At 37.0% G+C, this 17,500-nt stretch overlaps 1 protein-coding gene across 1 annotated transcript in view; it reads left to right on the top strand.

Annotated features, from left to right (window-relative positions):
• Positions 1 to 17,500, top strand: part of LOC102834192 (calcium-activated potassium channel subunit beta-2-like) — a 508,673-nt gene that overhangs the window by 437,417 nt on the left and 53,756 nt on the right. Inside the window, exon 2 of the mRNA XM_006867707.1 lies at positions 13,246 to 13,368. Within this exon, the coding sequence (XP_006867769.1) occupies positions 13,313 to 13,368 (56 nt within the window). The 5' untranslated portion in view covers positions 13,246 to 13,312. The remainder of the gene's footprint in view (positions 1 to 13,245; positions 13,369 to 17,500) is intronic.

Below are 17,500 nucleotides of genomic sequence, written 5' to 3'. Positions count from 1 at the left end.
ACATGGAAGCAGCAGTCAAGAAATCAAGTGACATATTGCATTAGGCAAATCTGCTGCACAAGACCTTTTTAAAGTGTTGAAGAGCAAAGATGTCAGATTGAGGACTAAGGTGCGCCTGACCCAAGCCATGGTATTTTCAATAACCTCATATGCATGCAAAAGCTGAACTGTGCATAAAGAAGACTGTAAAAGAATTAATGGTTTTGAGTTATGGTGTTGGAGGAGAATATTGAAAGTGCTATGGGCTGCCAAAAGAACCAATAGATCCATTTTGGAAGAAGTGCAACCAGAGTGCTCCTTGGAGGCCAGGATGGCCAAACTTCGTCTCTTATACTTTGGACATATTGTTAGGAGGGACCAGTCACTGAAGAAGGATATCATGTTTGGTAAGGTGGAGGGTGAAAGAAAAAGAAGAAGACCCCCAATGAGATGGATTGGCCAAGTGGCAGCATCGATGGATTCAAGTGTGCTAACAGTAGTGAGGTTGGCCCAGGATAGGGCAGTGTTTTCTTCTGCTGTGCATAGGGTCGCTATGGGTAGGTATCGACTCGATGGCACCTAACAACAACAACAACATCACCAGTAATTATTAATACATCTTGATTTCATGTTTGATCAATTTCAAACTGAAGAAGTTGGTAGAATCTTCAATTTCATCATCACTGACTTTAGTGGCTGTTGCACAAATGTGAATAATAGTTGTTTTAACTGGTCTTCCTTGTATGCCTATGGATGTTATCCTATCATAGACAGCATTGTACTTCAAGATAGATCTTTGTTTTTTTGATGATGAATGCAATGCCATTCCTCTTCAATTTGTCATTCCTGGCATAGTAAATCATGTGATTGATAGATTAAAAATGGCCAATACCAATCCATTTCAGCTATCTAATGCTTAGGATATCAACATGTATGTGTTACATTTCATTTTTAACAACTTCCAATTTTCCTTGATTCATGCATTATATATTCCATATTCTGATTAGTAATGGATGTTTTCACCTGTTTCTCCTCATTTTGAGTTGTGCCTCACTAGGAAATGAAGTTCTCAATAGCTTCATGCCATTCCTGTCATCACGGTCAATTCTACTTTGCGTAGGCAGCATTGTCCAGTCATATTTTGAGTGCCTTTCAACCTGAGAGGCTCATCTTCCAGCACTACATCTCACAATATTCTGGTGCTGTTTGTCATGTTCCAATATTCAATATGCTGGTACTATCTGTCAGTGTTCTACTGCTATTCATAAGGTATTATGTGGCTAAATTTTCAGGAGTAATCCATCTCTTCTTCTTAGTGTGTCTTTGCCTGGAAATTTAGCTGAAACCTGTTCACCATGGTGACCCTGCTGGTATTTAAAATACTGGTTGCATAGTTCCCAGAGTCACAGCAACATGAAAGCCACCACAGTACAACAAACTGACAGAGCAGTGGGGAATCGAAAGGCAGAGATAGTAATTTAGAACACGTATGTATGGAGGCCACAATTCATAACGAATACAAAACATCTTCATTGGATTGCTTTTTGTTAAAAGAGAATGTTAATTCCACTTGCTTTTAAAATTAACAGGGTCAAAACTAGTGTTTATCATGCTCTTTCTATGTGATATCGCTTGTTTTTATTATTTTTGTCTAATTATCTCATTTAGTATTCCAAGCAACCCAGAAAGGAAGTATTATTATTCCCATTCTTATGGTTGATAAAATGGAGGCTCAAAGATGTAAAAATGACTTGTTCAAAGTCACACAACTTGTAAATGATGATGCCAAGAGGCAAAACCTGTCCAGTATAGAACTGTCACTCATCTTCTTTTCATTACACTATGCTGCCTTTTCTAAAATAAATGTCATTGAATGATAACACAGCAAGAAATAGAAACCATTTCCTTCCAAGATAATTAAAGGGAGAGAAGGAGAAGTCACAAAATGAGAAGTGGGCAGTGGAAAAAAGGAAATAAATCCCAATCTAAGAGGAAAATAAGGAAGAATACATCATCTACACCCAGAAGAAGCTGCAACCCAGGAGGCCAAAGTTAATATTGGTGGTCAGGTTTTCCAACAACTACTAAGTGGTCAAGACAGAAAACACAACCAATATGTTACTATGTGTCCTGCACTGTGCCATAGAGCAGCTATAGGCATAGTCCTTCCCTAGAGATGCCTACAGTCTAGTGGTGGTCATGGTGACTGTGTGCCATCAAGTCAGTTCCAACTCCTAGCAACCCTGCATAGGGTTTTAGAGGCTATTTAATGGGAGAAAGATGAGGCTTTCTGCTCCCGTAAGATATACAACCTCAGAAACCCTATACAGGGTCTCTATGAGTCTGAACTGACTCCACAATGTACAACCACCAAATCTTTATGGGAGCAGAAAGCCTCATCTTTCTCCTGTGGAGTAGCTGGCAGGTTTGAACTGCTGACCTTGTAGTCAGCAGCCCAGCTCCTAATCCATTATGCTACCAGGGCTCCTTTACAGTCTAGTAGGGGAGGCATATTTACAAACAACTGAGATAATAAGAGCCTTTTTGTTCTAAGAGAAATAAACATCAACAACTGAGAGTCAAGAGGAAACTACTCACGTGAGCCAGAGAAGGCTTCACAGAAGAGGTGATAATGGAAATGATCTTTTTTGTATGTGATAAAAATTTACATAATAAAATATTTGCCCTTCCAATAGATTTGCCTTAATTTTGCCTGTATAATTTTACATTAATTATTTTACCTGTACATTAATAACACTCATCATGTTTAATTTGTGGTTCAGTGCTTATCCTATTGTGCCACACCAGGACTCCAATCATAGTCATCCAATAAACTATTGGCTGTCAAGTCAATTCCAACTCAGAGTGAACTTATAAGGCAGAGTACAACTACCCCATAGGGTTTCTCAAGCAGTGACTCTATGGAAACCAACTGCCACAACTTCTGCTGAGTAACTGATGGGTCCAAATTGTCATCCTTCCAGTGAGAGTGCTTAAACACTGTGCCACCAAGCCTCCTTCAGAGCCATCCTAGTGAGTGTAAATTGGAATTTCATTGTGGTTTTGGTTTACATTTCCCTAATTACTGATGGGAAATTTTCCTAATGACTAGGCAGAAACACATTCGTAGGCCTGCTGTGGTGCTATAGGATAAGAATTGGACTGCTAATCACAGGTCCATTGTTCAAATTCACCAACTGCTCCTCAGAAACCTGATACAGGGTCACTATGAGTCAAAACCTACTCGACAGCACTTAACAACAATGACCCATGATGATACTGAGCATCTTTTCATGTGCTTGTTAGGCTTCTGTATTTCTTATCTGGTGAAATATCTATTTAAACCCTTTGTCCATATTTTATTGGATTGTTGGTCTTTTTATTGTTAAGTTGTAATTCTTTATATATTCTATATATTAAACCCTTATCGATATATAGTTCCCAAAAGGTTTTCCCATTTTCTAAATGATCTCATTACTTTCTTGATAAATTCTTCGATGCACATGAGTTTTAAATTTTAATAAATTCCAATTTACCTGTTTTTGTCTTTTGTTGCTCATGCTTTTGATGCCAGATCTAAGAATACACTGTCAAAATCTAGATCCCAAAGCATTAGCCATTAGGTTTTCCTCCAAGGATTTTATGGTTTGGGATTTTACATTTAGGTCAGTAATCCATTTTGAACTAATTTTTGTGTATGGTATAAGATATAAGGCCAGCTTCTCCCTGTTGCTATTCTAGCACCATTTAGTAAAGATATTATTCTTTATCTATTAGATAGAATTAGTACGGTTGCCTACAGAAAATTAACCATAGCTGTACAGGCTTAATTCTAGACTCTCAACTCTATTCCAGTGGTCTATATATATGTCATCATGTAAGAATCAGACTGCTTTGCCTACAGTAACTTTACAATATGATTTGAAATCAGAGTTGAGTTCTACTTTTCAATTTTTCAAAAGGCTGTGTCTATTTAAGACCCCTTGCAATTTCATATAAATTAGAGGAACTGCAAGAGATCTGAATAAGGCCCCTTTGTTGTTGTTAGGTACCATCGAGTCGATGCCGACTCACAGCAACTTTATGCACAGCAGAAGGAAACACTGCCAAATCTTGGGCCAACCTCACTACTGTTGCCATGCTTGAGTCCATCAATGCTGCCACTTGGCCAATCCATCTCATTGGGAGTCTTCCTCTTTTTCTCTGACCCTCCACCTTACCAAACATGATATCCTTTTCCAGCAACTGATGCCTCCTGACAATATGTCCGAAGTATGAGAGTCAAAGTTTGGCCATCTTGGCCTCCAAGGAACACTCTGGCTGCACTTTTTCCAAAATGGATCTATTGGTTCTTTTGGCAGACTATGGAACTTTCAATATTCTCCTCCAAGACCATAACTCAAAAGCATCAATACCTCTAAGGTCTACCTTATTCACTGTCTAGCTTTTGCGTGCATATGAGGTTATTGAAAATACCATGGCTTGGTCAGGCGCACGTTAGTCCTCAAGCTCTTCAACACTTTAGGAAGGTCTTGTGCAGCAGATTTGCCTAATGCAATAAGTCGTTTGATTTCTTGACTGCTGCTTCCGTGAGTGTTGATAGTTGATGCAAGAAGAATGAAGTCCTTGACAACTTTAATCTTTTCTCCACTGATAAGAATGTTGTTTATTGGTCCAGTGGTGAGGATTTTTGTTTGTTTTTTTTTGCATTGAGATGTAACCCATACTGAAGGCTGTGCTCTTTGATCTTCATCAGTAAATGTTTTAAGTCCTCTTCACTTTCAGCAAGCAAGGTTGTATCACCTGCATATCGCAGGTTGTTAATGAGTCTTCCTCCAATCCTGATGCCACATTTTTCTTCATATAACCCAGCTTCTCAGATTATTTGCTCGGTATACAGGTTGAATAAGTATGGTGAAAGAATACAGCCTTATTGCACACCTTTCTTAATTTTAAACCATTCAGTGTTCCCATGTTCTGTTCAAACAACTGCCTCTTGGTCCAGGTACACATTCCTCATGAGCACAATTAAGTGTTCCAGAATACTCATACTTTGCAATGTTGTCCATAGCTTATCATGATCCATACAATCTAAAGCCTTTTCATAGTCAATAAAACACAGGTAAACATCTTTCTGATATTCTATGCTTTCAGCCAAGATCAATCAGACATCAGCAATGATATCCCTCTTTCCATGGCCTCTTCTGAATCCAGCTTGAACTTCTCACTGAAAGTTCTCTGTCAATGTATGTTTGCAGCCATTTCTGTATTACCTTGAGTAAAACTTTACTCACATGCGGTATCAAAGAAATTGTCCAATGATTTCCACCTTCCATTTGGGTCACCTCTCTTTGGAATGGGCACAAATATGGATCTCTTCCAATCAGCCGGCCAGATAGTTGTCTTCCAAATTTCTTTGCATAGATGAGTGAGTGCCTCCAGTACCGCCTCACTTTCTTGAAAGATTTCAATTTTTGTTCCATCAATTTCTGATGCCTTGTTCTTTGCCATTTACTTCAATGCACCTTGGACTTCCTCCATGAGTATCATTGGCTCTTGATCATATGCTACCTCTAGAAATGGTTGAACATTAACCATTTCCTTTTGGTACAGTGACTCTGTGTATTCCTTCCATCTTTACAGGCCCCTATTTATGCAAAAAAGGCAGTTGAAATGTTGATGGGGTTACTAGAGTCTACAGATAACTTTGAGTATCATTACCATATTAACAATATTAAGTGCCAGTCCATGAACACAAAGTGTTCTTCCATTAATTCAGGTTGTTTTAAATTTCTCCTAGCAATGTTTTATACTTTGCAGGGTTCAAGTCTTTCACCTCCCTATGATACAGCTTTGAAACAGAGTGATTCATTCATCAAGCAGGGAAGGGAGACAAAGCTTCCAGTTCAGGCATGAACTGAAACATGGAGATGGAAAACAGTGAAGTATGTGCTTGAGACACAAAAAGTTATTAGATCCTGACTATTTCCCTGCTTTCAATGAAGGCTGAAGTTACACCTTTTAAGGCTCTGGTTTTTAAAAATATTTATCTTTGGTCACATTATAATAGTGCTTCCAGATTGACCCCCATTCCTAGGTCATTTAATAATGGAATTAGATCCTATTCCTTCCCTCCTGCACAGAGACCTAGTCACCAACTAGCATAGATCTCTTTCATGCTAGTACCCCAAACTACAAATTTTTTTAAAGTACATTTTTTTTTAAAATATCTATATTAGTTTCCTCAACCCACCAAATGAAATCTTCCTTGTCTTATAATATAAGCAGTTAATTACTTAGGGAGTTCATGAAGGCTGCCTTTGAGCTGAAAGAGAACCTCGAAATCAGCCTCCATTCACATATTTTGAATTCTGCTTCTTTTTTTGAAGCCTGAAAATTTTTTTCATCTCCATAGAACCTTTATACTACTATCCTATACTATCATCCTTAAAGCAGCTACTCCCTGTCATTTTAACTAGATACCAACTTAGCAGATTTTAAATAACAGTTTGTCTTTATGAAAGCAAAGGGATATGGAAGAACTCCAAATCCACTGTTTGGAATAATCTGAGGAGTCATTAAGTCCCTTCCAATAAGCTTACGACAATTAGTTGGAATAAATAAATCTTTCATCTCTTCCTTTCTGTACCATCTTAAATCAACTGAACAAGGGTGTGGTGCAAGAATGTGGTGCACATTGTCTGAAAAGTATTCCCAATGTATTTAAATCACTAAATTCCTTTCACTTTAAATGATTTCAGAACATTTACAATATGTATAATGTGTATTTTGAGTCTACGTGTGGTGCTGTAAGATAAACACTGAACTGGTTGTCAGTTCAAACTTACCAGCTGTTCCCCAGAAACCCTAGACAGGGTCACTATGAGTAAAAATTGACTCAATGGCACTTAAAACCAAACAATAATAAAAACCAGTAACAGAACTAGCACTCAATTATTTTACTACTTTACATAAACATAAATTGAACTATTTCTTTAGTCTACCTCATGTGATTAATGTCCTCGTGTCTGTCTTTGACAGACTGACTAAAGTGATCAGAGGATTCCACCAAAGTCAATGTTGAAATAACTTCCTAAACATTTAAAACAGTCTTCATTCTTAGGAAGTAGCATTTCATTCCACTTAGATTAAAATCACTTGTATTTCCTGAAGGCTGCCTGGTTTTAATAACAGACTTAATCCTTATTTTATCTGATATGTTTTTAAAATGTTCAAAGAGGAATATAAAAAACTGTAAATATTCCAGATTCAAGTCCTTTAAAGAGCTACTAGATTCAATTTCTAAATCTTTGTCAAATTATATTGGACATACATTCAGATGTATTCTTTAATTCATGCCACCGGTCTAGGAGACCAAAGTAAAAGTGTGACTTCTTGCATTTCTACTGGTTACCAGACCATTACCTCCACAAGCTCTGTTACAAAACATTTATTTACAAACTTCAAAAAGTCAATACATAATGGCTTAGAGTATGGTTAGATTCTTTCTTCAATTACAAATTTGGACTTGAGAAGGATCTAATGGTTATTGCATTCATTGTCAAAAGGACCATTTCAAGACCTCTCACGAAGTATAATACTGTCTGTAATATTATAATACCCATACACTTACAAGGAGTTCCAGCTAATACCACTATTATTCAATTTTATGTACCAACCATTAAAATCAGTGATGATGAAATGGAAGAATTATACCAACTTTTTCCGTCAGAAACTGATTAAGTATGCAATCAAGATATACTAATAATTCCAATATCATGGAATGCAAATTGGAAACAAAGAGGAAGGATCAGTAGTTGGAAAATATGGCCTTGAATAGAAATGATGCTGGAGATTGCATGATAGAATTTTGTAAACAATTTTATTCAAACACCACAATAAGTAATTTTACATGTGAACCTTACCAGATGGAATACACAGAAATCAAATTGACTACACATATGGGAAGATATGGTAGAAATGCTAAATATTACCAGGCATAACAAGACCAAGGGCAGACTTTGGAACAGACCATCAACTGCTCATATGCAAGTTCAGGCTGAAACTGAAGAAAATTAAAACAAGTCCACAAGAGTCAAAATATGACCTTGAACATGTCTCACCTCAGTTTAGATAGCATTTTAAGAATATATTTGCTGCTTTAGGCACTAATGACCAAGACCCGAAGAGTTGTCAAAGAACATCAAGTATATCACCCATAAAGAAAGAAAAAGTCATTAAAAAGAGGAGGAAAAGAAAAGAGCAAAATGAATGTCAGAAGAGACTCTGAAACTTGCTCTTGAGCATAGAGATGCTAAAGCAAATGGAAGCAATTAGGATGTAAAAAAAACTGCACAGAAAATGTCAAAAGACAGCTCAAGAAGACAAAATCAAGTATTATAATGAAAATTGCAAAGACCTGCAGTTGGAAAGTCAAAGGAAAGAACACACTCAGCAATTCTCAAAATGAAAGAATAGAAGAAAAAATTCAAACTTCCACTTGAAATATCAAAGAATTCTATGAGCAAAATATTGAGTGATGCAAAAAGCATTGAAAGAAGACTTTCAACCATTTAAGAGGTAGCATATGATCAAGAATCGATGGTACTGAAGAAAGAAGTCCAAGATGTACTAAAAGCATTGACAAAATACAAGGATCCAGGAATTTATGGAATACAAACTAAAATCTCTCAAAAAATTGATGAAGCACTGGAGATGTTCACTAAACTATGCCAAGAAATTTGGAAGACAGCTACCCAGCCAACTGATTAGAAAAGAATCATACTTGTACCCATCCAAAAAGTGATGACCCAAGCAAACGTGGAAATCATTGAACAGTATCATTAATATCACAAGCAAGTAAATTTTTACAGAAGATAATTTAAAAATGCCAGGGAACCACCACAAATTCAAGCTGAATGCAGAAGAGGACTATCATTGCTGATGTCAGATGGATATTGGCTGAAAGTATAGATTACCAGAAAGATGTTTTTTGTGCTATATTGACTATGAAAAGACTTTTGGCTGTGTGGATAACATTGCTGAGAATGTATTCTAGAGCACAATTTTGAACTCATGAGGAAGTTGTACATGTAATGACTGACCAAGAGGCAGTCATTACAACAGAACAAGGGGATGCTTTAAAATGCTTTAAAATCAGGAAAGGTGTGTGCCAGAGCTGTATCTTTTCACCATACATATCCAATCTATATGCTGAGCAAATAAACTGAGAAACTGGGTTATACAAAGAAAAACATGGCTTCAGGATTGAAGGAAGACTCATTAAAAATCCTTGATATGCAACTATTTATTTATTATTATTTAGTTATTTAGTTATTTATTTTCTGGAATCACGGAGAATTTTAAATACTTGCTGAGAAGACCAAAAACTATAGCCTCTAGTGTGGATTGCATCTCAATGTACAGAAAACAAAAATCCTCACAACTGGACCAATAAATAGCACCATTATAAATGGAGAAAAGGGTGAACTTGTCAAAAACTTCATTTGTTTGGATCTATAATAAACATGGAAGCAACTGTCAAAAAATCAATGACGTATTGCATTAGGCCAATCGGCTATATAAGACATCTTTAAAGTGTTCAAGCGAAAAGGTATCAGTTTGAGGACTTTGGTGCACCTTACCCAAACCATGATATACATTCAGCGGTCTCAAATGCATGTGAAAGTTAGACAACGAATAAGGAAGGCTACCGAAGAATTGATGCATTTCAGTTATGGGATTAAAGAAGAACATTAAAAGTATGATCGTCTACCAGAAGAAATAACAAATATAATTTGCAAGAAGTACAGCCAAAATGCTCCTCAGAAGGCAGGATGTCAAGACTTTGTCTCTCATACATCAGACATATCATCAGGAGGATGATTCATAAAGTGGAGAGTCAGTGAAAAAGAAGAAGAAACCAATGAGATGGATTGGCACAGTGGCAGCAACAGTGGGTTCAAGTGTGATAATTATGAGGATGGCATCAAGTAGTGTTTTGTTCTATTGTGCATAATGTCACTATGATTTAGAGCCAACTAAGTGGCACCTAACAATAGCTGCAGCATATAGTAGTGCAATGCTACTATATTCATAGATTCTTAGTGAGACCATTTGAAACAGAGCATAGTGGAGACACTGTTCTAATGCTGAAATCAACAAATATTTATTACTCACAGAATCAACAGGAAAGGGATGAGTAGAACAGCACACATTATCATCAACCAAGATTCCCTGAAACTAGGATCCTATCCCAGAGTATTGCTAGATTGTATCCAAGCACACCCTGGTTTCTGTCGTGAGAGGAGAATGCCTACATTCCTCTCTCCCAGGATTAATTACTATCAGGAAGGCATGTCTATGTGCCAGATAGCATGTGATAAAAAGGGATTATTAAAAGTAGTAGTCTTGGTATGGTGTTGTAATATAAGTACTGGACTGCTTACCACAAAGTCTGTGATACAAATCCATCAGTTACTCTTTGGAAACCCCATACAGGATCGCTATGAGTCCAAACCAATTCGATGGCACCTAACAACAATAGAAGTATAAGACTTCCTGTAGGCAATGAACATAATATATTGCTGTTTAAGCTAGTCTACATTTACTAGCACCAGAGAACAGTCCTTTCCCTTACCCCACTAAAAAAATGTTAACAGAGTTCTGGGTTTCTCCAGAGGATAATCATCTCCCCTGTCTTAGTTATCTAGTGCTGCTGTACCAGAAATACAAGTGGATGCCTTTAACAAACAAAAATTTATTCTCCCACAGTTTAGTAAAGCAGAAGACTGAATTCACAGTGCCAACTCTAGGAGAGACTTTCTCTCTTTGTTGGTTCACAGTCCTTGTCACCATTCAGAATCTGTATGTCTGGAGTTCCTTGGAGACCCCATTTGTCTTGGTACAAATCTTCCCTGAGTCTAGGAGCTTCCAAGCACAGGGATCTTGGGAGAAAGGTTGTGCTCCATTCCTGGCTCTTCTTTCTTGGTGGCAATAGACTCCTCTTTGTTGTTCCTTTGTCTCTGCTTGTATCTTTTGTAAGGTAAAAGGTGTTGCAGGCCACACCTCAGAAAAACTCCTCTTACATCAAATCAGGGCTTTGATGGAACCTAAGGTATTGCATCCTACCCTCTTCTTGGTTTATCACATCAGGTCATATCAAGGGGGATCATTATATACATTATATCATTGCATAACTGTCAAACCATGAAAATCATGGCACTGCCAAGTTGGTATGCATTTTAGGAGACACTATTCAATCCATGATCTCACTGTTGTTGTCACTGTTAAGTGCTATCAAGTTTGTTGTGACTCATAGCAACTCTATATAGGGTTTCTGAGGAGCGGTTGGTCAGTTTGAACCACCAGTCTTCTGGTTAGCAGTCTAGTGTTTATCCTACAGGGCCATACCAGAATATTGATATCCCCCTAGGGCACATAATTTACATTATGTCTATTAGTGGTTAGTAAGATTATGAGAGAAATAGCATATCTGTGCAACCAGAAAGTTACTAATACTTGTATAGGATATATTGCTGTTAAGTACTGTCTAGTTGGTTTTGACTCACAGCGACCCTGTATAGGATTTCCAGGGAGCATCTGGTGGGTTTGAACCACCAACCTTTCAGTTAGCATCCAGTACTTATCCTAAAGCACCACATAGATTATAGCTATTATAGTATTTAAGTGCTACATTTACCAATAATATGGTGATCAACCAAAAGGGAGTCTCTATAAAGAAATCTTTCCTTCCTTCCATCGTTCTACATTGTCTCCTTCTTTCTCATGTGTTAAATATAATTTTAACTTCAATATGAGTTTAAGCTGGCTATAGTATTTCATGTTTCAAACTGCCTATATAAAGTAATTCTTCTGTAGAAACATCAACTGACATTGAGTCAACTGTAACTTATGGCAACCCCACGTGTGTCAGAGTAGAACTGTGTCCCATAGGGTTTTCAATGGCTAATACTTCAGAGTAGATCACCAGATCTTTCTTCTGAGGTACTTCTAGAGAGACTCAAACTCCCTACCTTTTAGATGGCAGTTGAGTGCCTTAACTATTTTCATACAGAATAATTTTTTATAGTTTCATAAAATTTTTATGCAGTTTCATTTTTCCTATAATAGTTTCCAAAAATAATATTGTTTTTATAGGATTCTAAAATAATATTACCTGTTTTTATGGCAATACTTAAGATGAAACAACCTCCTGTAAGTCATACCAAATGACCATAAAATTCCTATAATATCTTGACTCTGCATCATATAAACTTGGCCCCCATGAGCCAATGAATATCTTCCATTGAACTACTGCTGTGATTTTCTCAAAGACTGAACTATTATGAGCCCAACCCATGGCTTGGAGAAAGTGGAGCACATTTACAAGATGATGTATCATCACCAACATGTCATATCTGTCAGCACTACAGAAAACAATTTGAAGAGAAAAGTGAAATTTCAGTATCCAAACCGTAACCAAATTTTTGAAAAATATGAATTTTTCAAAATTGTATATATATATATATATATATTTATATATATATATATATATATATATATATACACACACACACACACACACACACAATTTCTAAAATCATATTTCAAAGATAACATTTTTATGTAATATGATATAAATTGCATCCTGCCCTTAACATATATGATTTATATATATATATAATTGTGTATGTTTTCAAAGAAGACATTTTGTATAGAATAGGATACCAACACTAATTAGAAAACCACGTCTCCTAAGGCATTGGCTGTCTTCATAGCTATCTCTGTATTAGAAACAACAGGGAGCACAAAAACTTAAAAGCAAAAATTTCTGAGAAAGAGACTCAGGCTTCAGTGTTTTCAGATAGATTCCCAGTTGATCTAAATGTATACTCTGAATTGAGAACCACTGTCCAAAGGCATCAGAAAACCATTTGCCATGAGGTCAACTCTGACCCATGTGTTTCAAAATAGAATTGTATTCCAAAGGGTTTTCAATAACTGATTTTGTGAAGTAGATCACCAATCTTTTCTTTTGAGGAAACTTTAGGTAGATTTGAGAGATGCCACTGGGTGGACTTGACTTCTGGCATTTTTATTAGAAGACAAGTCTGGCAACCATTTGTACCACCCAAGTACTCCATAGGCATTAGAAACTTGGTCTTATCTAAGAGGCTCAACCCATTGAGAGCTGCAGGTTTCTGTTGATACAGATTCCTCAAAACTGAAAGTAGTAGACTTAATGTTAGTGTTTATCTCTTCCAGGTCTTTTCGCCATTCCACCAGGACTTCTACTATAAGGAAAGGAGCCCCTGGACCAACATCCTCTAAGATGTTTATATGGACCAGTGGTCGGACTTCTTCATCTTACAGACATGATGAGAAAAGGTAAAAGCCCTGGGACCCTGGGACTTTTTCAGGATCATTTCACTTGATTATCCAGAAAGGATAACAAGAAAAGCATTATGGAACTGAGTTTCATGTTTTGCCAAGTGTTAACGTGGGGGAAGGGTATATACTGAAGAACAGGTTTTCAGACACTTGAACCTTCCTCTCCTTGCTCCTCACATACTCATTCTCGCCACTTAACTTTGCATATGTTGTTCCCTATCACATATGTTGTTGCTGTTGTTAAGTGCCAATTCCAACTCATAGCGACTGTGTATAGGGTTTTCAAGGCTATAAATCTTTGTGGGAGCAGAAAGTCTCATCTTTCCCCTATAGAGGGACTAGTGGGTTTGAACCACCAACCTTGTGGTTTGCAGTCCAGTTCCTACAGAATCACTGTGCTCCCCATTTATACATTTACCCACTAACAATTCACTTGCCGATGTTGTTGTTGTTGTTAAGTACCATCGAGTCAGTTCCCAACCATAGTGACCCTGTATAGGGTTTCCGAGGATCAGCTGGTGAGCTTGAACTGCTGACCTTATGGTTCAAATAACTTTGCAGTTTAGCACATTAACTCACAGCATCACACCAGGACGCTACTTAAGCGGACTCTGTCTTCAAATGCCCATTTAAACAGAAAACACCCATACCCCTACCATTCTCTTGACTAGTATACTTTGTTTTATATTCACCATTTCAACACTAGCATTATATGCTGTTTATAGTGCTGTTATTGTGAGGTGCCCTCAGGTTGGTTCTGATTCATAATCATCTTATGCACAACATAATGACCTTCAAAACATTGCCTGGTCCTGTGTCATTCTCACAACTATTTTTCTTGAGCCCATTGCTGCTGCCACACAGTGTCAATACATCTCATAGTGGGGTATTTTCTTTCTCACTGACTGTCTAATTTACTAAATATCATGTCCTTTCCATGGATTGGTCCCTCTTGTTAATATGTTCAAAGTATGAGAGTTGAAGTATTGCCAACCAGGCTTCTAGGAACATTCTGGTTGTACATCATCCAATACAGATTTGTCTGTTATTATGGAAGTCCATGGCACTTTCAATATTCTTCTAGAACAACGTAACTCAAATGCATCAATTATTCTATGGTATTCTTTATTCATTATTCAACTTTCACATGCATATGAGTAAATTGAAAATACCATGACTTGAGTCAGTCACACGTTAGTCCTCATATATTGCCATCTTTGCTCTTGAATAGTTTGAAGAGGCCTTCTGCAGCAGATTTGCCTAATGCAATGTGTCCTTTGATTTCTCAACTGCTGCTTCCATGAGTGTTGAAGTGAATTCAAGCAAAATGAAGTCTTTAACAACTTCAATCTTTTCTCCATTTATCATGATGTTATTTATTGGTCCAGTTGTGAGGAATTTTTCTTACTTTACATTGAGGTGCAATTCATATTAAGACTGTTGTTTTTTATATCTTTATCAGTTAAGTATTTTAAGTCCTCTTCACTTTCAGCAAGCAATGTTGCATCATCTGTACATCATAGGTTTATACTGAGTCTTACTTCAATCCTGATGTGACACTCTTCTTTATATAATCCAGCTTCTTGGATTATTTGTTTAGCATAGAGACTGAATAAGCACGGTGAAAGAATGTAATCCTGACAGATACCTTTCCTGATTTTCAACCATTTAGTATCCCCTTGTATGTATAGGTTTCTCATGAACATGACCAAGTGTTATGAAATCCATTCTTTGTAATGTTATCCATAGTTTGTCATGATCCACAGTCAAAAGCCTTTGAATAGTCAATAAAGCACGGAATAAACGTCTTTCTGATATTCTCAGCTTTCAGCAACTATCCACCTGACAGCAGCAATGATATTCTCTTCTAAATACAGCTTGAATTTCTGAGAGTCCCCACTTGCAGATGTTTTTTTAACTATCTTTGGCAAAATTTTACTTGCAGGTGATATTAGTGATATTGTTTGATTATTTCCATTTTCTATTTGGTCACCTCTCTTCAGAATAGGCACAAATGTGGATATATTCCAATCAATTGACCAGGTTAATGTCTTCCAAATTTAATGACATAGGTGAATGAGCACCTCCAGTGCTGCATCAGTTTGTTGAAAGATTTCAAACTTGTATGCCATCAATTCCTGGAGACTTTTTCACCAATACCTTCAGTGCAGCTTGGACATCTTCCTTTAGTATCATTGGCTCTTGATTATATGCTACCTCTTGAAATGGTTGAACATCGACCATTTCTTTTTGATGCAATGACTTTCTGTGTATAACTCCCAACTTCTGTTGATGCTTTCTGCATAATTCAATATTTTGTTTAGTGAATCCTTCAATATTGCAACCCAAGGATTGAATTTTTACTTCAGTTCTTTGAGCTCAAGAAATGCTGAGAGTGTTCTTCCCTTTTGGTTTTCCAGCTCCAGGTCTTTGCACATTTTTCATTGTAATATTTCACCTTGCCTTCTAGAACTACCCTTTGGAATTTTTTCAGCTCTTTGACTTCATTTTTTTTCCCCATTTGCTTTAGCATCTCTATGCTAGAGCGAAGTTTCAGAGTCTCTTTTGATATCAACTAGTCTTTTCTTTCTTTCCTGACTTTTTTTGTTTAATGTTTTATTGTGAATTATGTGATAGTTTACATGGGAGAACATTAGTTTTACATTCATTCTATCGTATATCGTTTCATTGCTATGGTTATAATCCCCTCCATGCATCATCAACCAACCAAAGGGTATACCCCACAAGCCTGCCCCCTTGGTGGTCAGCACACAGCCCCTCTCCCTCTCTAGGTCTAGAGTCCCCAACCGCTCCACTCTCCATGTCATTGTCTCTGCCTCCATCTCTGGCATCACTGTTTCTCTGGGTAGGGTCCCATACTCCACTCTTCTCCCTTCTTTCCTGACTTTTTAAGGACCTTTGTTTTCTTTCTATATGACGTTCTTGATGGTATCCCACAGCTTTCTGATCTTCAGTCTAATGCATCAAATTTGTCCTTGAGGTGATCTCTAAATTCAAGTGGAATATGTTCAAGGTCATTTTTTTTACTTTTGTACACTTGTTTTAATGTTCTTCAGCTTCAACCTGAATTTACATATCAGCAATTGATGGTCTGTTCCACAGTCTGCCCCTGGCCTTGCTTTGGCTAATGATATGGAGCTTTTCTACTATCTCTTCACACAGATTCATTGTTGGTGGTGTGCCATGGTGTCAGTTCTGACTCACAGTGTCCCTGCATAGTTTTCTAAGCTGTAAGTCTTTATGGGAGCAGAAAGTCTCATCTTTCTCACATGTAATGGCTGGTATTTTTGAACTGCTGACCTTGAGGCTAACAGCTCAACTCTTAACCACTATGCTACCGGAGCTCCTTTCACAGAGATGTCATCAATTTGTTTTCTGTGTATTTCATCTGTTGAGGTACAAGTGTATAATCAATCGCCTTTTATGTTGTTTAAAGAAGCTATTTGCATTGGTCTTGCAAAATTTTATCATACAATCTCCAGCATCATTTCTATCACAAAGGCCATATTTTCCAACTACTAATCCCTTCTCTTTGTTTCCAACCTTTGCATTTCAATCAACTGTAAATATCAGCATACCTTGATTACATGTTTGACCAATTTCAGACTGAAGAAGTTGGTAGAATTCTTTAATTTCATCATCACTGATTTTAGTGGTTGTATGTAAATTTGAATGTTAGTGGTATTAACTGGTATTCCTTTTAGGCCTATCACAGATATTATCTTATCACAGAGAGCACTGTTCAAGATATTTCTTGAAATGTAATATTTGATGATGAATATGACACCATTCCTTTTGAATTTGTCTTTCCCTGCATAGTAAACTATGATTTAAAAGGCCAATGCAGTCCATATGAGTTCACTAATGCCTAAGATATCAATCTTTATGTGTCCCATTTTATTTTTGACAATAGCCTTGAAAACCCTATGCAGTGTTGCTATGAATCAGAACAACTCCGTGACACACCACCACCACCAATGTTCCTAGATTTATACTTCATACTTTCTATGTCCTGCTTACTAATGGGTGTTTGCAGCTATTTCTATTAATTATGCATTTTGCTCTATGAGCAAATAAAGATCTAAAAAAACTTTATTCCATTCATGTC

This window comes from Chrysochloris asiatica, unplaced genomic scaffold (genome assembly GCF_000296735.1).
Source record: "Chrysochloris asiatica unplaced genomic scaffold, ChrAsi1.0 scaffold00108, whole genome shotgun sequence".
Taxonomy (NCBI): Eukaryota; Metazoa; Chordata; class Mammalia; order Afrosoricida; family Chrysochloridae; genus Chrysochloris; species Chrysochloris asiatica.
Note: the sequence above shows the minus strand (reverse complement) of the source record. Positions and strands in the feature narration are given on the sequence as shown.